Consider the following 21,786-nt stretch of genomic DNA (forward strand, 5'->3'; position numbering starts at 1 on the left):
GCATAAAAAGGTTAAAAAAAAAAACAACTTCTTGAGAACTGTATTTCTGTTATGGGTATACATAGAGAGTACATGTATAATTTGATTTTTATGGTTATAATATAAAAAAGAAACTAGAGGTGGAAAGGGGATTGTACCAGAAAAAGGGAAAAATGGAGGTAAAATGAGGGAAATTACATCTCATGAAGAGGCAAAGGAAACCTATTATATTTGAGGTAAAGAAGGGAGGGAGATGAACATTGTGTGAATCTTACTTTCATCAAATTTGGCCTAAAGAAAAAAATATTAGACATATTTGGTTTACAGAGAAATTCTCTCAACTTATTGAAAAGGGGGAGGGGAAAGATAAAAAAGGAAAGGGTAGACTAAATAGAAGGGAAAACAGACATTGGAGGGGAAAGGTATAAGAAAGAGGAAGGGATTCTAAAGGGGGAGGGCTGCTTGAAGCAAGTGGTGCTCATAACTTAAATATCAGAGAGGAGGGAAAGGGGAAAAGTATAATTTGGGGATAAGATGGCAGGAAATACAGAATTAGTAGTTCTAACTGTACATGTGAATGAGGTGAACTTTCCCATAGAACAAAACCAGATAACAAAATGTTTTAAAAGTCAGAATCCTATAATATATTGTTTACGAGAAACACATTTAAAGCAGAGTGATACATACAGAGTAAAGGTAAAACACTGGAGCAGAATCTATTATGCTTCAAATGAAGTAAAAAAAAGCAGGGGTAGCCCATCCTGATCTCAGATCAAGCAAAAGCAAAAATTGATCTAATTAAAAGAGATAAGGAAGGGCGCTATATCTTGCTAAAGGGTGCTATAGATAATGAAGCAATATCAGTACTAAATATATATGCACCAAGTGGTATAACATGGAAATTCCTTAAGAAAAAGTTAAGAGAACTGCAAGAAGAAATAGAAAGCAAAACTATAATAGTGGGAGATCTCAACCTTGCACTCTCAGATATATATTTGGGAATCTATCTGCCAAGGAAAAGTCAGGAATTATATGAGCAAAACTACAAAACACTTTCCACACAAATAAAATCACATCTAAACAACTGGAAAATTATCAAGTGCTCTTGGATAGGTTGAGCAAATATAATAAAGATGACAATATCATCTAATTATTTATTTAGTGCTATACCAACCAAACTCCCAAAAGACTATTTCACTGACCTAAAAAAAATGACAACAAAATTCATCTGGAAGAACAAAAGGTGAAGAATTTCAAGGGAATTAATGAAAAAAAAAAATCAAATGAAGGTGGCCTAGTTGTACCAGATCTAAAACTATATTATAAAGCAAGAGTCACCAAAACCATTTGGTACTGGCTAAGAAATAGAGAAGTTGATCAGCAGAATAGGTTAGGTTTACAGGACAAAATAGTCAATAATTATAGCAATTTAGTGTTTGACAAACCCAAAGACCCCAGCTTTTGGGACAGGAATTCACTATTTGACAAAAACTGCTAGGAAAACTGGAAACTAGTATGGCAGGAACTAGTCATTCACCCACACTTAACTCCATATATTAAGATAAGGTCATGATCTAGACATAAAGAATGGTACTATATTTTTTTTTCCCTTTTTCTGAGGCTGGGGTTAAGTGACTTGCCCAGGGTCACACAGCTAGGAAGTGTTAAGTGTCTGAGACCAGATTTGAACTCAGGTCCTCCTGAATTCAAGGCTGGTGCTCTAACCACTGCACCACCTAGCTGTCCCCTACTATAAATAAATTAGAACATAGGATAGTTTGCCTCTCAGATCTGTGGAGGAGAAAGGAATTTATGACCAAAGACAAATGAGAGATTATTACTGATCACAAAATAGGTAATTTTGATTACATTAAGTTAAAAAGTTTTTGTACAAACATTACAAACTAATGAAGACAAGATTAGAAGGAAAGCAATAAACTGGGAAAACATTTTTACATTCAAAGGTTCTGATAAAGGCTTCATTTCCAAAATATGGAGAATAAACTCAAATTTATAAAAAAAAAAAAAAATCAAGCTATATGAAAAGGTGTTCCAAATTACTACTGATCAAAGAAATGCAAATTAAGACAATTCTGATATACCACTACACACCTGTCAGATTGGGTAAGATGACAGGAAAAGATAACTGTGAACGAATCCAACCATTATAGAGAGCAATTTGGAACTATGCTCAAAAAGTTATCAAACTGTGCATATCAAACTTTGATCCAGCAGTGTTACTATTGGGCTTATATCCCAAAGAGATCTTAAAGGAGGGAAAGGGACCCACATGTGCAAAATTCGCGCCCTTTTTTGTAGTGACTAGAAACTCTAAACTGAATAGATACCCATCAATTGGAAATAGCTGAATAAATTATAGTATATAAATGTTATGGAATATTATTTTCTGTAAGAAACAACTAACAGGATGATTTCAGAGAGGCCTGGAGAGATTTATATAAACGGATGCTAAGTGAAATGAGCAGAACCAAGAGATCATTGTGACAGAAACAACAAGACTACACAATAATCAAATCTTTGACATGACTCTCTTCAACAATGAGATGATTCAAACCAGTTCTAATTGTTCAGCAATGTAGAGAGCCTCCTACATCCAGAGAGAGGACTATGGGAACTGAGTGTGGTCCACAACATAGCATTTTCACTCTGTTATTGTTTGCTTGCATTTTTGTTTTCCTTCTCAGGTTTTTTTTTTTTTTCTTTTTAGATCAGATTTTTCTAGTGTAACAAGATAACTATATAAATATATATATATATATATATATATATATATATATACATATATTGGATTTAACATATATTTTAACATATTTAAGATGTATTGGACTACCTGCCATCTAGGGGAGGGGATGGGGAAAAGGAGAAGAAAATTTGGAACAGAAGGTTTTACAAGGGTGAATGTTGAAATAATTACCCATGCATATGTTTTGTAAATAAAAAGCTATTAAAAAATAAAATCAATCACATGTCACAACAGTATTCTTTTTAAAAATCATGTTAATCATTCTATAATAATTATATAATTTGGAATTTGGAATGTACATAAAGTGTTTATGCTATCATGATGTGGTTAAAAAGGCTCAATGAAACAAATATATATATATATGAAATAAAAAATAATCTATCCTACAAAGAGGTATGGTTACAATAGAAAACTATTTACCTGGCTGCCTCCATGTTCTGTATCGATGTACCGTGGCATTGGAAATCTGGAATGCAGAATTTCTTGAGCATCATCTACTGGGGCTTGCAAGAGATGGCGAAAATTTTCATATTCTGGCATGTCCTGGTAGCCTGATTTGCGCCACTGTGCTATGGTCTAAATTAAAAAAAAAAAAAAACAAAAAAAACAGGGAGAATTTCAATTTTCCTTTCTGGTGTATCAAGTATTCTAAAGAAGATAATGTTCATGGGAAATAACCTTAGAAAAGATAACAGGAAAAATTTAACTACTGTTTATGAAACCATTTAACTAGTATAAAAATTTTTAAGGTCCAGTTCCAAAAACAGGGGTTCTTAACCTGGGTCTGCAAACTTATATTTTTATTTTTGTTTTTTTAGTATTCTGACAATTCCATTTCAATATAATAGATTTCCTTTATTTTTCTATGCATTTTATTTTATACATTCAAAAATATTCTAAGAATTGGTCCCTAGGCCTTACCAGACTATCAGAAATGTCCATGATATTAAATAAAGGTGCATGGAACAAATGAAAATAGAAAGCTTTTAAGTTTCTTCTCTTAAAAAAAAATACAAAATAAGCAACTAATCAGAACAGACTTTTCAAAAATACTCCTTTGACTAAAATGATATGTGAGAGTAAATTAATACAAATCCAATGCCTTTTGCAGAATCTTTTATGACAGATTTCCCAGGTACTTCAAGCCTATGTATTATTTAGAAATTTTCTCATAATTATTATTTTATAGACTATGTAAATTTAAGAAAAACAATAAAAGAAATGCTCAAGTGGCTTATACTCCTCATGAAGGCTGTCATTTTCACTATCACTTTGGCAAAGAGCTAATTCTTCAAATCCCTAACTATTCAGGATTTAAAATGGTGTTCAAAAGGCCTAATCAGGTTGGGATCATCTATAGCACTGATAGCAAATTCAAATGAAATGAAGGCCACTAAATCATACATAAGGATCTCTACAGGGACATGATGACTTAGAAAATCACATACTAACATTATCTATATCTTGTTTCATTTTGTTTATTTTGTTAAATATTTCCCAATTTCCTTTCATCTGATTCAGAGTATTATACTAGGAGTGTAGCACGCTACATGTTTGATCTTTGGGACTTTAAAAAAGATGGAGCTGAGAGTAAATGGATTTCTTAACTGAGAGTCAGTTGTCAGAGAACCACACCAGTGGCTAGTGATCTGTCAGTATTATTTGTTTTCCCTAGAACATACCATGTCTGTCCTTCTCTCCCTATTCCCTATATTTAGGGAATGAAAATTCATTTTAATACTAGTCTAGGGCAGAATCTGTTGAGGCAAAAATTATTTAAAACAAAAAGACAGAAATGGAATTGTTTTAATTATTAGCTGCATTACTTCAAGAAATCATTGTAATATTGCTTCCTTGTAAGCATTCAAAATGCCTGCAAATCTAGTAAATCAGCCAGAGTTAAATACAGCTTGATAGTTTAAAGATAAAGTTAGTTTAAAGAATTATTATCAGATATTTTATTTTTCTAGATCAATCTCCCTCAACCCAAGTTTACTCAATACAGTTCTACATCTAGACATTTTTTTAAAAGTACAAAGTAATATCAAGAGCATATTTAATGTCTTCTTTCAGCCTACTAACAAGCTGCCTTAAGAAGAAAAAGCTTAAACTAAAATGGCAAAAGCCTTTCTTGGCTCAATCAGTATTACAAAAATCTTTATTTACCAGAGTAATTAGAAGCTACTATTAAGTAACAATGAAAAGTTAACAAATCCTGATTAATATACTACGCTTCAAATGTATATCTTTAGCAAGACCTTTGAATCAAGTAGAATTAGGGACTGCTATACTACTGGAAACATCTGAAAACATCTATATGACTATCCCAGAGCAGTAAAAATTAGCCATCTGTCTGCCTTCTTGCAATGGTAAAAGCACTATTGTAAGAAAATTAAATGTGAATACTATCCTTTTAAAAAGGCAAACTGATTCCCTCACAAACAGCAAGTACAACTGATGATTACTGCTTGTACATATATATTATATATGTGGTCACAGGTATGGTTAAAGTAAATTATGAGTTAGAGTAATGTGTCACTTTGTAAACTGAATCTAAAAAAACTGGTAGGGATTCTTATACATATTTTAAATTATTATTATAAGAAAGTCAAAAGTTTAAAGGAGGTAAAAACTTTTTTAAAAGTAAATAAAATATTCTGCTGTAAGGAGATTTAAAATTAATAAAATCTTACCTCCCCATGATAAATCAAAATCTGAAAAAAAGTGTCCATCAGAAGAATACGATCTGCAAGAATACTGCTGCTATCAAGAAGAACAGGCTGAAATAAAGTAAAAAAGGAAAAGAAGAGGAAAGAGAAGAAATGAAAAAAATAAATTATCTTTCCAAGACTGTGTACAAATTTCTTACATAATTTATAGTTATTTTCTAATTTGGTTTGTATAAAATTTCTGAACTCATGAAAAAACTATTACAAACTACACAGTCAATGCAACATTGTCAAAATCATACAGCATCAACTTAAGTGCTCAAATATATTCAGCTATGATATTATTTAAGACATAGCATGTTAGGGGCAGCTAGGTGGCACAGTGGATAAAGTACCAGCCCTGAAGTCAGAAGGACCAGAGTTCAAATCTGGTCTCAGACAACATTTAACACTTCCTAACTGTGTGACTCTGGGCAAGTCACTTAACCCAAATTGCTTCAGAGAAAAAAAAAAAAAAAGGAAAAAAAAAAAAAGAAATAGCATGTTATCATAAGACATTCACAGAATTAGATCTGCGAGTTAGAATCTAATTTAAAATCCTCATTTTACAACTATAGAAACTAAGGCCCAGTACTGAGAATTTCTGTAATATAAATAGAATTTCTTCCACAAGTTAGCATCTTGATCAGTGGTTCCCAATGTTTTTCCCAAGGGTTTCACAGGAATTACCATCTTATCTGGAAATTTTAAAGTGGGAAACCAAATTTCTAAGAGAGAAAATCAAATTTTTCAGGATAAATTGTTGCCCTGTTAACTTGCTTGAAGGAACAGAATTCAATCACATTTTCTCTCAAACTCTCTTGCAGTTAAATTATTTTATGACTTCATAATGTTAACTATATATGCTTCTGATTATTTCTATTTTTAAAAATGTTTTATATAGAAGAGACAGCATTATTTTTTAATAGATTCAATCATTCTTTTTTTTTTTTTTTTTTTTTTGCTTTTCAAAAGACAACTACTAAAATAACAAACAAAAATGATGCAAGAAAATTTTCTAGAATTCTTTCTAGTTCCAAATCTTATTATCACAGTATAAGCATGAACATCATCATTATTATTTTTTACCTCTGGAGGTCCACTAAAAGAGTAGGCATAGAGAATAGGCTGAATCATGATTAATGACTGGGTCAGATCTTGACGCATAAAATGATGCCGGTAATATGAACTCTCATCAGGACTGTTGTTAAAAACTTGCAAAAAAGGAGATCTTCGTAAATGGAACATAAACTGCAAAATAAAACATTTGGATAATTTGAAATAATGTTACTCAATTTTTCTCAAAATAATACAAGTACATTAAACTATGATTCTAACAAAATTATTAAATTCACTATAAACTACTATGAATTAACAAAAAATATTTATTAACTTTCCTTCCTCAAATCTAAAATATTTTAAGGCTGATTATCAGGCAGTATATCATCCATATCTTTTGTTTTTCCTTCCTTCTTCTCTTGGGTTTTCTGTCTTTTAGCCTATTTACTACTCATTAATACTTCCACCAAAAATTTTTTTAAAAAATCAATGAATTCCAATCAATTTTTCTATTCAGAAGTATAGTTTCTCTTAAAGTGTGAATCTATTAAATATAATGGGCCAAGCTAATGTTTCATGCTACAGGGTAAAATGCAATATGACATTGTGGGTGGACCACAAAATGCAAGCATAGCAACTTTACTAAAGAGTGATGATAAAGATATAATTTTTATGATTTAAAAAAAAAAATCATTCATATAAAAGTCAATCTATTATCTCACTAAAGATGATCTTTCCTTTAAAAGAGGCTAATTAATAGAAAATGCTTTCTATTTAAGTAATATGATTACTAAATAATAGAGAATTTCTGTAATATAAATAGAATTCCTTCCACCAAAAACCATCTAGATCAGTGGTTCCCAATTTTTTTCTCAATTCAAACATATTTCATCAAACAAGAAAAAAGAAAACAGCCTTAGGAACCCCTAGAGGAAAGATTATATACATACAAAATATATCTATAACAATTAAACAATTATTTACTACTTAAAGTGTCATTAAAGAACTTAAAGCACAAACCCATGAGTCAGAATCTCAAATCCCTGGGGGTTCTTGAAGCCCTAAATGGGGACCACAGATCCAGATTAATTGAACAAACATGTGAGAATAATGGAACCAAAATTCTGTAATTATAGTATGTTTGTCTATTATATTCTCACCTGTGGGTAAAGGGAGAAGGTTTCCGAAAATCTGAATGAATTTGGATCATCTTTGTGATACTCTCCAAATTTCTGACACTAGATAAAATAAAATCTAAATTAGTAAAATACTTCGTGGTATTGCTAAAAAATGTTATTGCTGAACTCATTTGCAAAGGACTGTGCTCTATATCTAGAATAAATATCAAGGTAAAAACTGAAATATCACCTACTACCTAATTTAGGACTTTTAACTTTCTCCCAAAATATTCTTTTACTATGGAGCAAAATCAACCCAAATACTCACTATGGTTCTAAGTACTACCCATCTGACAAAGCTGGAAAGCAATTTGTCAGAAATGAAGTTTACATTAATTTCTTACAGCATACATGATAGACAATAAGCTTCAAATTGACAAATGTCCTAATTAGTAAAAACTCACATCATAAAAAATGGGAAAACAGAATGAGGAACTCTATACAACTATAATTATGAAGAAAAAAATTTTAATTAAGCAAGTGGTAGAAATGATCATAAAAGATGAAGTACTTAATCCTGGGTACATAAAACAAAAAAGTTTTTGCACAAGCAAAACTGATGTGACTAAAATAAATATTTGGAACATTGGATCATACTAAATTTAAAGTCACACAAGATTTTTGAATTCATATAAATTCAATTCCATTTTATAGAGGTGGAAATTGGGGTCTAGGAAGTTCAAAGACCCTACTAATGATCACAAAGGTGTGAGAAAGTGGATTTGAACCAAGTGGATCTGATTCCAAATTCACCTATCTAGCTCTCCATACACTTACCCTATGCACCCTCTACTTGAGCTATTATTAACCCTAACTCCCAACCAGAACCTTGAATTCTACGTACATAACCATCCCAGTTCTTATCTTAAACTCAACTTCTCTTCAAAAACTCTTCCATCTCCTAAACTTCTTTATCACTTCTGAGGGTACCACAATCTTCCTAGTCACTAAGACTCTACAACCTAGATGTTCTCTTTGATCTCTCATCCAATCAGTTATCAAGTCCTGTCTTTTCTACCATCACTAAATATGAATGTTATGTAAATATTTGTGCATAATTGTTTTTCATGTTGTAAAACCCAGTAGGATGTTTCCTTCCTGAAAGCAGTAAATGTTTTACCCAATTTTTTTTTATGTGTATGTACACAGGTGTTAATACGTATATACTTACACTATATAGACATATACCTTATAAATATAACGTGTAGACATAAATTATATATGTCCCTTTATTTCCTGACATAGCCATGATATTCATTATTTTTCACCCTGTCTCCCTACCTGCTCATGCAGATCCTCCACTCAATAATCAACATGATCTTCCTGAAATTATCCCATTATTCTACTCAATAAAATCAAATGACTATCTATAAACTTAAAAATCAAATATAAAATCCTCTGCTTGGCTTTTAAAGTCCTTCACAATGTTACCCCTCTAAACTTTTCAATCTTCTTTATACTGTACTCTACCTTTCACAAAATCTACAATTCCAAGACATTAGTTATCTTGTTCTTCTCTACACTGAGCCTTCTTTGTCTATCCCCATAGCTGGAACACTCTCCCTGATTATCATCATTTTGAAGGGCTTCCTTCAAGTCCAATCTCAAATCCAAACTTCTTCCGAAGTCCCCAGTCTCTATTCTCCAAATCTATTCCATCTGTCCCTTTCTCACCACCTATTCCCATGCCCTCCCTATGAGATTATCCCCAATTTATTGTAAATATTTGTGCATAATTGTTTTTCATGTTGTAAAACCCAGTAGCATGTTTCCTTCCTGAAAGCAGTAAATGTTTTACCCAATTTTTTTTTTTTTTTTTTGCATCCCCAGCATTTAGTGTGAAGCCAGGCACATAATACTTAATAAGTATATACTGTCTTCACTTCACCTTCCCTCTAAATGGAATTTGCTAATATGCTTTTAATTTCCTTGAGGGGAGACAATGTCTTGCTGACTTATATTTTATATATTCTATATTTTATAATTTTATAATACTTAATGCCCAGCACAAGTACACAATTTTTTCTTTTTTTCCTCTCTATTTCTCTCTCTCCTTTCTCTCCATTCTCTCGCTCTCTCTCTCCATTCTCTCTCTCTCTTTCTGTGTCTCTGACTCTCTCTCTTTTCTGTCTCTTTTCTTTCTCTTTCCCCTCTTTCTTTCATCCTCTCATTCTTTCTCTTCTCTCTCCTCTCTCTCTGTCTCTCTTCCTTTCTCTGTCTGGCTCTCTCCTTTTTCTTTCTCTGTCTTGCTTTCTGTCTCTTTCTATCTGTCTTGTTCTCTTTTGCTCTTTCTATTTCTTTCTCTCTCTCTCTTTTCTATTTCTTTTTTCTCTCCCTTTTCTCTATCTCTCTTTCTTTCTCAAACTCTTTCTTGCTCTGTCTCTTTATCTCTTTCTCTTATTTTTATATTATTTATACCATACTTAAGTTTTTGCTGTTGTTTTATATATGTCTTATATTTACAGATCTATTCACATACTCTCTCTCCTCTAAAGTTCCTTGAGGATAAAGATGGTCTCACTTTTATAGCTGTATCTTTATCACTTCACATAGTGCCTGGCACAGATAGATAATAAATATTTGTTCACTGATTGACTTGATTGAAATTAAAACATCTAACTATTCCTTCCCTTTTAACCAATGATCCCACTCCTGGATATCTAGCCCAAACAAAGGGTTAAAAAAAAAAGTCCATATAACTAAAAGTATATCAGCATTTTTCTAGTAGCAAAGAACTAGCCATGATAGTAAAAAAATAAAATAAAATAATTTTTAAAAATCAAGAAACAAACAAAGAATAAAAAATCCAGAAGCAAATCAGAAAGTGTTACAAAGAATTTTCCCTCCAATTAATGTGATTGGAAGTCAAAAATGACAGAGATAAAATTAGGACACAAAGCCTTACAAAAATGAATGCTGACAATTATCTTTATGTGTAGTTGGAAAAATAAAACACTACTGGGAGAAAAAGTAAGCTCAAAAGTCAAGTTGCTGACATGACATTCAGCAAATATAGAAATTGCAAGCACAAAAGATGAAAGAGAGAAGAAAATAGTAAAAAAAAAAAATAAAGCATATCAAGATCATACAGTTTTAATTTAGGATATTTCTTCATGACTGTCACTGGTGAATCCCTGAGTCAATCAATTTACAAACAAATATTTATTAAGAACTTATACAGTCCTACTGGCTGAAAACTACATTAAAACTTTTGGGACATCTGTATGTCAGTAGGGTTCCAAGAGCTTGAAATACATAAATAAAAATGAAGAGTTCCTGTCCCTGTCCTCAAGGATCTTTCTGTAAAAAGAGAAAATATATACATACAAGCATGCATTCGTACACACTTACGTGTATGTGTGTATATGGATGTGTGTGTTTAAATCACAAAATATATTGAATACACACATACACACACCCAGAGTATACATACAAGGCAAGAAAACATCTCAAACCAGAAAGTAATATTTGCAATGACAAACTTAAAAACTGGCTCTAAATGATCAAAAGTGTTGTTAATTGCTCTACTACTTATAGTAAGTGCCGAAGTACAATTTAAGAATTATTAATGATATTTTTTCCTGAATTTTTCTATTTTCTTTTCCGATGGAATTGGGGTTAAGGGACTTGCTCAGCTATTAAGTGTTAAATGCCTGAGATTACATTTTAACTCAGGTCCTCCTGACTCCAGGACTGATGCTCTATCCCCTGCATTATATAGTTGCTCCTCCTGAATTTGAAGTGCTTCAGTGTCTATGAAGCCATTTTAAGATGATTTTTCACAGTAAGTATCATTAGAAATATAAACTAATTGGTCAGTTCTTTAAAAAAACAAAACAGTTCATAATATTTAAGAGTACACATAATTTTTGTTCTTACCAAGCGAATGAGCTGTCTGTCTAGCCATCTGAGCACATCTGGACCTTCCTCTGTTTCTGCCCTATATACTGCCAATCTGGCCATAAGAATGGCAGCTGCCTCCTGATCAAAAGAAGCAGCAATGTTTTGTATCTGGGTTTGGGCATCTGCCCAGCTAAAAACAAAAAGAAACATAGTAATGTTGCTCTAGTTTATATTAATTAATTTAGTCAATAGTTATTAGTCCAGAGAAATTTTTCAAAATGTCATTTCAGTAACATCATAAACAGCTCTATTTTACAATTTTAAGATTAACAGATAATTAACTTGTTAAAACAATATATGTGATTTCACTACAATATTGCTATATTTCTAAAATTATGGAAAGAGAGATTAAGTTTTCAGATAAAATATCTCCAGTAGCATGTGGTACATTTGGCCAGGTATTCTCAGTATAGTGGGATAGCCCTAGAAAAGAAATAAGCAAAGCTATAAAGAGGAGAAAATGGTACTGATAAAGTGGCAATGGAGAAACGAATATTTTACAGGTTATAAGTTTAAAATTTGGTAAATTTTCAGTGATCTCCTATTGTCTACCAAATAAAGAAGAAACTCTGGCCTGTTATTCAATGTGGCCAATCTTTCTATCTCCACATATGTCCTCCAGATACAATTTCATATATGCTCCAGTAAAAATGAATTATTTAGCATGTCCCAACTGATTAAGCTTTCCTACATCAGCACCTCTGACCATCATTTGCACCATAATGTTTTTCCTTTAAATCATTACCAGTTATTATCCTATTAATCCTTTAAGATAAACCTTTGTTTGACTTATAAAGCCCATGTACTTTGTAATCCAGTGGTTCTCGTTTCCTTGCTGCTCCTAGAACTAAACACTATGTCTCTTGACTGAGTATTTTCACTAGTTGTTCCTCAGGACAGGCCTCAGATTCTCTTTCTTCTCAAATCTACTTCTTAGCTTTCCTGGCTTTTTTCAACCTCAATTAAAGTTCCATTTTCTGCACAAAGCTTTCTAGTCTTCTTTTAATCTTCATGCCTTCCCTCTGACACTACACACAATTTGAAGTCAAGGTGACCAAGAAGAAAAAAGGCCTATAAGAGATGAAAGTATCAGGAGATTGGAGGACAATAGAATGTTGTAATGTCCGGGCTACTTTTCTGGAGATCCTCCAGACAGGCCTTGGTCTCAGCAGGATAGTCAGGAATAGAATCTAAAGTATATATTGTCTCCTTCACACTCTGTTCACTCTGACTCACTGACTCTGATTGACTGTGTCCCCAGTTCTCTCAGCCCTTACATACTCTATTGTAATTACCTCATTACAGAATATGGAATATGTGTGAACTAGAAAACCATTACATCACCATATTAAGTACTAAATATATATTAACTAGAGAACCATCATCTCATAAATCACACTGAGTTAACACCTTGTAAGTATCCTTGTTTCAAGTATACTTCTCCAGATTTCTGGCCCTCTACATCTCTCACTTTCTTTTGCTTTATAACACAGGTGGTCACACCCTGCCTGATTTCTCAGGAAGAGAGGTGAAAACACCAAAAAAGGAGGTGATCATGCCCTCCCTGACTTCTCAGGGAGGTGAAACACCAAACCAGGTATTATTAGCAGGTTTCCTTGAAACAGGTATATATAAATCCATCAGCATGCTCCCATATTACACAAGCACATAGTAATATAACACAGGCGAGAAGTGACGTAACAAACAACACAAATCAACAGGAGTAATTATACATGTTCATGACTCCTAGAAGGAGGATATATAAATAACAATAACACATACACCTCCTTTAGCAGCAAAGAGATAGTCCAAAACCAATCTGTTGTCCATTTCTTCATGTGTTGGGGAATTCAATGATTCCTGCAGGATTTGAAGTCCTGCATTAGGCTCATCAATAATTTTTGATGTTCACTGTCATGCATTTTCCGTGGCACACATAGTCAGAGATGGAACCATCTGATGTTCCTTGGGGATTCGAGGGTCTTCTCTTTTTCTGTCTCTCTCTGATACACAAGGTGAATACGGCTCATTGGCACCCATCTGATTCCTTCTCCATCTGTAGAGATACAAGCAAACCCTCTCTCCCCCAAGTTAACCTATCTGGTCACTTCCACTCACCACTTTCTGGATCTCTCCACATCACCCGGTGATTATCTAAATACAGTGGAGCTACTTGCACTGGACACTGGCCGTCCAATGAGTTACAAAACCTGTCTTCCAGAGCCAGTGCATCTTTATCAAAAATCAAAAAAAAATTAATAGTGTAAAGAGCTAAATTTAAAAGGTCTCTATAGTTACCTGTGGCTTCTCCCTTTATTTTGTTTTTGGAGGAGTATATTGATGTCTCTGTTATCTCTTCTGTAGTACTACCTGTCCTCGAGGATTAAAAGTTATTCCAGTGATACGTAAAATCTGACACTGTGCACAAAAGTGTGCAAAATGTTTAGAAGTATATGCAGGGCCATTATCTGTTCTTATTGCTTCTGGCACATCCATAATTGAAAAAGCTTGTATAAGGAATTCAGTGACTACTCAGGCAGTCTCTTTTGCTGCTGGTATTGCAAAAGTAAATCCTGAAAAAAATGTCTAAATGGATAAAAAATTGAAAAAGCTTGTATAAGGAATTCAGTGACTACTCGGGCAGTCTCTTTTGCTGCTGATATTGCAAAAGTAAATCCTGAAAAAAATGTCTAAATGGATAAAAGACATACGACCAAAAGATTTATAATGGGTCACATCCATTTGCCAAATTTCATTGGGTCTCAAACCATGAACGTTTTTCCCTGGAGGGAGCATAGGATCATGGAAAGGAAGGCAAGCTGGACAGGCTTTTACTATGCTCCTAGCTTCCTCTTTTGTTATCCCAAATTGCAAATGTAAAACTCAAGCGCCTGATGATATTTAGAATGAGATTCTTGGGCTGCCTGAAATAAAAGAGTATTAGCCAACATGGTTAGAAGACTATCTGCCTTTGAATTTCCACAAAAAATAGGACCTGGAAGTGGACATGCAAGATAGAAATCTTACCTAGATGCTTTCTCACTTGCTCTTGAAGTTTCTTTGAAGAGTTAATATATATTAGAAGCTACAAATTTTATTTGGGCTGTGGCAATTCTTTGTACCACACCTACTGAATAGGCCGAATCAGATATTATATTTATGTCTCTCGGATAATAAGTAAGAGTTAGAATGCTTGAATACAATTTATTCTGCTGAGTGGACTGAAAAGAAGTTCTGACTACTCTCTTTATAGTTAAGTCATGAGGGTATGCAGCACAAATGTTATGTTTGGATACATCTGTAAAGATAGTTTAAGAGGAACCTTAGAAACCTTTTCTTCAAGAATGCATTGCCAATTATGTAATAGCCGGCTTATCTTCAATTGAGCCGTGTGTAAAATTTGGAGCTATGGCCAATAAAATTTGCCACTCCTGGGATGGTTTCACAGCATACATTAATTTGTACATTGATATAAAAGGTATATATCTTGGGAGGTCTTATTCCAGATAATTGTGCAATTCCCTTAATGGCCTTTAATAAAATTCTAGCCACAAGCACTGGGTAAGGAGTAAGGTTTTGTTCTGATGTTGCTGGGATGTTCACCCACTGTAATCACACTGTCTCCTTTATGAAGAACTACTGCGCATGCCTCTTTTGTAACAAAAACTGATATTTCCAAGGGTTTTTGAGTAATTCTTTCAACCACAATGGATAAAGACAGTTCAACTTCTCTCAAAACCTCTTGAGTAAGGTGGCGTGATGAGTTTAAAGCAGTGTCTCCCCTTAAAATGTCATATAATGGTTGTAGTTGATAGGTAGTTAAACCTAACACTGGACACATCCATTGGATATCTCCTATCAATTTCTGAAAGTCATTTAAGGTGTTCAACTTCTCTGTTCTTAAAGAAAGCTTTTTACTGTAAGCACCTTAGGATATACTTCATATCTTAAATATTGAAAAGGAGCATGCTGTTTTCTGGCCAAGATGGCAGAGAGGACACATACATCTATCTAAGCTCTTTTTTGCCCTCAGAATACTTTTTTTCATGATAACAGCTTCGGAATTAGTGCTTGACTAAAAAACCCACAAATACATTACCAACAGAAGACATCCTTGAAATTGGCCAGAAAAAAGTTTTGCTCATGGGCAGAATGGTTAGACCAGGTGCAGAATGCAGGCAGGCAGCAAGAGCATGGAAGGCAGCTCACACTGAGGAGATTGGAGGGGGCGGGGTGTAGTCACAGCCCTCAGAAAACTTGTGGGAAGAACTTTACCCAGTGTGAGCTTCTTTGCCCTGGCAGCAAGCCAATAGATCAGCAGAGAAGCTATAAACACTGGGGCTAAAGTCTTCAATCCTGAAATACTGGGATCTCTCCAGACCTGACCATATCCACCCAATACCCAGAGTAACTCAGCACGCTCTCAGAGTCTCAGAGAGTGGCCGCTGTGCAGGGAGTGCAGCCATTATTGTTCCATTGCTGCCTCACTGTTACTTCCTGTAGTCTGCAGAAGAAGCCTGGTAACACCACACTGACCAAAAAGCAGACCCCATCTGTTTTTTATTATTTGTTTTCTTTGATCCTTTTTTGTCAAAATGAGCGAGAAATTAAAGCCCACTTTAACAATAGCTTCTATATGAATAGAGAGCAGACTTCAAATCCTGAGGAGACTAAAAACAGTGTTTCCAAATGAATCCCCAAAGTGGGATATGATCTGTTCCTCATCACACAAGGCTCTCATAGAAGAAATTTAAAACGCTCTTACAAAAGAGCTAAAAGAAAAATGGGGAAAAGAAAGAGAAGTTTGGAAAGAGAATCTAAATAAGTCATCCCTCTCATTTAAAGATAGAGTGGATAAAGAAAACAAATCTCTGAAAAAGAGAATTAGTGAATTGGAAAATGTAAAAAATTCCAAGGGAAACAGAATTAGTGAATTGGAAAAAGAAAATAGTTCTTTAAAAAATAAAACTGGAGAAATGGGGAAAAATCCCATAGAACAAAACAACTCACTTAAAAACTCAATTGGACAATTACAAAAAAGAAATTTAAAAAGTGAAGAAAATAAATCATTGAAAATCAGAATTGAACAAATGGAAATGAATGACTTGAAGAGAAACCAAGAATCAGTCAAGTAAAACAAAAAAAAATTAAAGAATGGAGAAAAATATTAAATACCTACCTGTGAAAACAACAGACCTGGAAAATAGAAATAATGTAAAATGATTTCCTGAAAATTATGATGAAAAAAAGAGCTTAAACACTATTTTTCAGGAAACCATCAAAGAATACTGCCCAGATGTTATAGAAACAGAGGGTAAAATAGACATTGAAAGAATTCATTGGTTACCTACTGAAAGAGACCCCAAAATCAAAACTCCAAGAAGTATTGTGGCTAAACTCCAGAACTATCAGACCAAGGAAAAAAATACTACAAGCAGCTACAAAAAAAACAATTCAAATATAAAGGAGCCACAATAAGGATTACTCAGGATCTAGCAGTGTCCACATTAAGGGATCAAAGGGCCTAGAATCTGATATTCTGAAAGAATTAGATATAACAAACCACAAATTGAATAAGAAAGAAATCAAAGAGGTAAATAGAATATTAGAAAACTTGGGTATGATATATTTTTGGAGAAAACTAAATAAAGATAGAAAGGAGTACACTTTCTTCTCAGTAGTTCCTGGAACTATACAAAAACTGACTTGGCTTGCAGCCAAGAATGATTTACCCAGCCAAAATGAGCATTTTTTTCCAGGGAAGAAGAGGGACATTCAATGAAATAGGTGAATTTCATCTATTTCTGATGAAAAAAACTAAACAAAAAGTTTGATCTCCAAATATAGGACTCAAGAGAAACATAAAAAGGTAAAAAGAAATCTTGGGAACTATATTTCTGTTACAAATACACATAAAGAGCACATGTATAATTTGGTTTAACAATTATAATATAAAAAAGAAACTAGAAATGGAAAGGAAATTGTACCAGAAAAAGGATAAAGTGGGGGGGGTACTACATCTCACGAAGGGGCAAAGGAAACATTATATCTGAGGGAAAGAAGGAAGGAGGATGAACAAAGTGTGTATCTTACTCTCATCAGAATTGGCTTAAAGAAAAAAATATTAGACATATTTGATTTACAGAGAAACTTCTCCCACTTCATTGAAAAGTGAGAAAGGAAAAGTTAAAAGGGAAAGAGTAAGCTAAGCGGAAGAGAATACAGAAATTGTGAGGAAAACGGTAAGAAAAAGGGAAGAACTCTAAAGTATGGGAAGGACTCTAAAAAGAGAGGGTTGTGAGAGGCAAGCTGTACTCACAAGTTTAATACTGGGAAAGAAGGGTAAGCTGGAAGGAAATGATATCACAAAAAAGGGTAAAGTGGTGGTACTATATCTTATAAAGAGGCAAAGGTAACCTATTATATCTGAGACAAAGAAAGGAGGGGGATGAACATAGTGTGTATCAATAGACATATTTGATTTATGGTGAAACTCCTTCCATTTCATTGAAAAGTGGGAGGGGAAAAGTGAAAAGGGAAGGAGTAAGCTAAGGGGAAGGGAATACAGAAATTGTGAGGAAAAGGGGTAAAATAGGGGGAGAAACTTTAAGGTGGGGGAGTGATACTAAAAATGGAGGGCTGTGAAAAGCAAGTGATGCTCACAAGTTTAATACTGGAGGGTGGTAAGGAGGAAGGAAAGGAGAAAAGCATAAGCAGGGGATAACAAGATGGCAAGGAATACAGATTTAGTAATTTTAACCATAAATGTGAATGGGGTAAACTCCCCCATAAAAAGCAAGCAGTTAGCACACTGGATTAAAAGCCAGAATCCTACTGGATTAAAAGCCAGAATCCTACAGTATGTTGTTTACAGGAAATACACTTGAAGCAGGGTGATACATACAGAATAAAACTAAAAGGTTGGAGCAGAATCTACTATGCTTCAGACAAAGCCAAAAAAGCAGGGGTAGCCATCCAGATCTCAGATCAAGCAAAACCAAAAATTGATCTAATTAAAAGAGATAAGGAAGGGCACTATATCTTGCTAAAGAGTAGCATAGATAATGAAGCAACATCAATATTAAACATATATGCACCAAGTGGTGTAGCATCTAAATTCTTAAAAGAGAAATTAAGAGAGCTGTAAGAAAAAATAGACAGCAAAACTATAATAGTGGGAGATCTTAAACTTATACTCTCAGAATTAGATATATCAAACCACTAAATAAGAAAGAAATCAAAGAGGTAAACAGTATATTAGAAAAGTTAGGTATGATAGATCTTTGGAGAAAACTAAATGGAGACAGAAAGGAGTACACTTTCTTCTCAGTAGTTCTTGGAACCTATACAAAAACTGATTATATATTAGTACATAAAAACCTCAAATTCAAATGCAGAAAGGCAGAAATAGTAAATGCATCACAATGCAATAAAAAGACAGGGGAAAATAGATCAAACTAAATAATCTCATCCTAAAGAATGATAGGGTGAAACAGCAAATCATAGACATAATAATTTCACCCAAGAAAATAACAATAAAGAGACATCATATCAAAATGTGTGGGATGTAGCCAAAGTGATAAGAAGGAGAAATTTTATATATTTGCATAAAATAGAGAAAGAGAAAGTTAATGAATTGGGCTTGCAACTAAAAAAGCTAGAATAGGAACAAATTTAAAACTCCCAGTTTTTTTTCACTAAACTTGAAATTCTAAAACTAAAAAGAGAAATTAATAAAATTGAAAGTAAAAAAAAAAACTATTGAATTAATAAATAAAACTAAGAGTTGGTTTTATGAAAAAAAAATAGATAAACCCTTAGGAAATTTGATTAAAAAAGTTAAGAGGAAAAGCAAATTGTTAAGTCTTAAAAATGAAAAGGAAGAACTCATGACTAATGAAGAGGAAATTAGAGCAATAATTAGAAGTTACTTTGCTCAACTTTATGCCTATAAATTCGATAACTTAAATGAAATGGAAGAATACCTCCAAAAATATAGCTTGCCCAGATTAACAGAGGAAGAAGTAAATTAGTTAAACAGTCCCACTTTAGAAAAGGAAATAAAACAAGATATTAATCAAATCCCTAAGGAAAAATCCCCAGTACCAGATGGATTAAAATGTGAATTCTATCAAACAATTAAAAAACAATTAACTCCAATACTATATAAATTATTTGTAAAAATAGGGAATGAAGGAATCCTACCAAATCCCTTTTATGACACAGACATGGTACCGATACCTAAACTACATAGGTTGAAAACAGAGAAAGAAAATTATAGACCAATCTCCCTAATGAATATTGATGCAAAAATCTTAAATAAAATATTAGCAAAAAGATTACAGAAAATCATCCCCCAGATAATGCACCATGACCAAGTAGGATTTATACCAGGAATGCAGGGCTATTTCAATATTAGGAAAACTATTAGCATAACTGACTATATCAATAACCAAATTAACAAAAAACATATGATCATCTCAATAGATGCAAAAAAAGCATTTGATAAAATCCAGCATTTATTCTTAATAAAAACACTTGAGAGTATAGGATTAAATGGAGCATCTATTAAAAACTGTCACTAAGCATCAAATGTAATGGGGATAAATTGGAACCATTCCCAATAAGATCAGGAGTCATAAGATCATATAAGATCAAGGCTGTCCACTATCACGATTACTATTCAATATTATATTAGAAATGCTAGCTTCAGCAATAAGAGATGAAAAAGAGATTAAAGGAATTAGAGTAGGTAATGAGGAAACCAAATTATTACTTTTTGTAGATGATATGATAGTATACTTAGAGAACTCCAGAAATTCTACTAAAAAGCTATTAGAAATAATCCACAACTTTAGCAAAGTTGCAGGATACAAAATAAATCCACATAAATCATCAGCATTTTTATACATCACTAACAAAATCCAATAGGAAGAGATACAAAGAGAAATCCCATTCAAAGTAACTGTCGATAGCATAAAATATTTGGATATCTATCTGCCAAAGGAAAGTCAGGAATTGTATGAGCAAAACTACAAAACACTTTCAGATCTAAACAAGAGGAAAAATATTAAATGCTCTTGGATAAGTTGAGCTAATGCCAATACTACCTAAACTTATTTATTTATCTATCTTATTTATTTATTCATTTATCTTATTTATTTATTTAAACTTATTTAATGCAATACCAGATTCCCAAGAAACTATTTTAATGACCTAGAAAAACTAACAACAAAATTCATATGGAAGAACAAAAGGTCAAGAATTTCAAGGGAACTAATGAAAAAAAAAAAAAAAATGAAGGTGGCCTAGCTGTACCAGATCGAAAACTATATTATAAAGCAGCAGTCACCAAAACCATTTGGTATTGGCTAAGAAATAGAGACGTCGATCAGTGAAATACGTTAGGTTCACAGGACAAAATAGTCAATAACTATAGCAATTTAGTGTTTGACAAACCCAAAGATGACAACTTTTGGGATAAGAATTCACTATTTAACAAAAACTGCTGGGAAAACTGGAAATTAGTATGGCAGAAACTAGGCATTGACCATACTAAACACCATACACCAAGATAAAATCAAAATGGGTTCATGATTTAGGCATAAAAATGAGATTATTAATAAATTAGAGGAATATAGGATAGTTTACCTCTCATACATGTGGAGGAAGAAGGAATTTGTGACCAAAGAAGAACTAGAGATCATTATTGATCTCAAAATAGAAAATTTTGATTATATCAAATTAACAAGCTTTTGTACAAACAAAACTAATGCAAGCAAGATTAGAATGGAAACAATAAACTGGGAAAACATTTTTACAGCTAAAGATTATAATAAAGGTATCATCTCGAAAACATATAGAGAATTGACTCTAATTTATAAGAAATCAAGCCATTCTCTAATTGATAAATGGTCAAAGGATATGAACAGACAATTTTTAGATGATGAAACTGAAACTATTTCTACTCATATGAAAGGGTGTTCCAAATCACTATTGATCAGAGAAATGTAAATTAAGACAACTCTGAGATACCACTAGACACCTGCCAGATTGGCTAAGATGACAGGAAAAGATAGTGACGAATGTTGGAGGGGATGCAGGAAAACTGGGACACTGATGTATTGTTGGTGGAGTTGTGAAGGAATCCAACCATTCTGGACAGCAATCTGGAATTATGCCCAAAAAGTTATAC

The 21,786-nt window shown here is 33.1% G+C and overlaps 1 protein-coding gene across 3 annotated transcripts in view; it reads right to left on the minus strand.

Annotated features, from left to right (window-relative positions):
• SEC23A (SEC23 homolog A, COPII coat complex component) overlaps nt 1–21,786 on the minus strand; it is a 134,840-nt gene that overhangs the window by 9,601 nt on the left and 103,453 nt on the right. For all 3 annotated transcript variants that reach the window (XM_074290709.1, XM_074290708.1, XM_074290710.1), the window contains 5 exons: nt 11,568–11,721; nt 7,671–7,748; nt 6,541–6,702; nt 5,437–5,523; nt 3,164–3,319 (listed from right to left, as the gene is read on the minus strand). In XM_074290709.1, the coding sequence (XP_074146810.1) occupies nt 3,164–3,319; nt 5,437–5,523; nt 6,541–6,702; nt 7,671–7,748; nt 11,568–11,721 (637 nt within the window). The remainder of the gene's footprint in view (nt 1–3,163; nt 3,320–5,436; nt 5,524–6,540; nt 6,703–7,670; nt 7,749–11,567; nt 11,722–21,786) is intronic.

Source organism: Sminthopsis crassicaudata, chromosome 2, assembly GCF_048593235.1.
Source record: "Sminthopsis crassicaudata isolate SCR6 chromosome 2, ASM4859323v1, whole genome shotgun sequence".
Taxonomy (NCBI): Eukaryota; Metazoa; Chordata; class Mammalia; order Dasyuromorphia; family Dasyuridae; genus Sminthopsis; species Sminthopsis crassicaudata.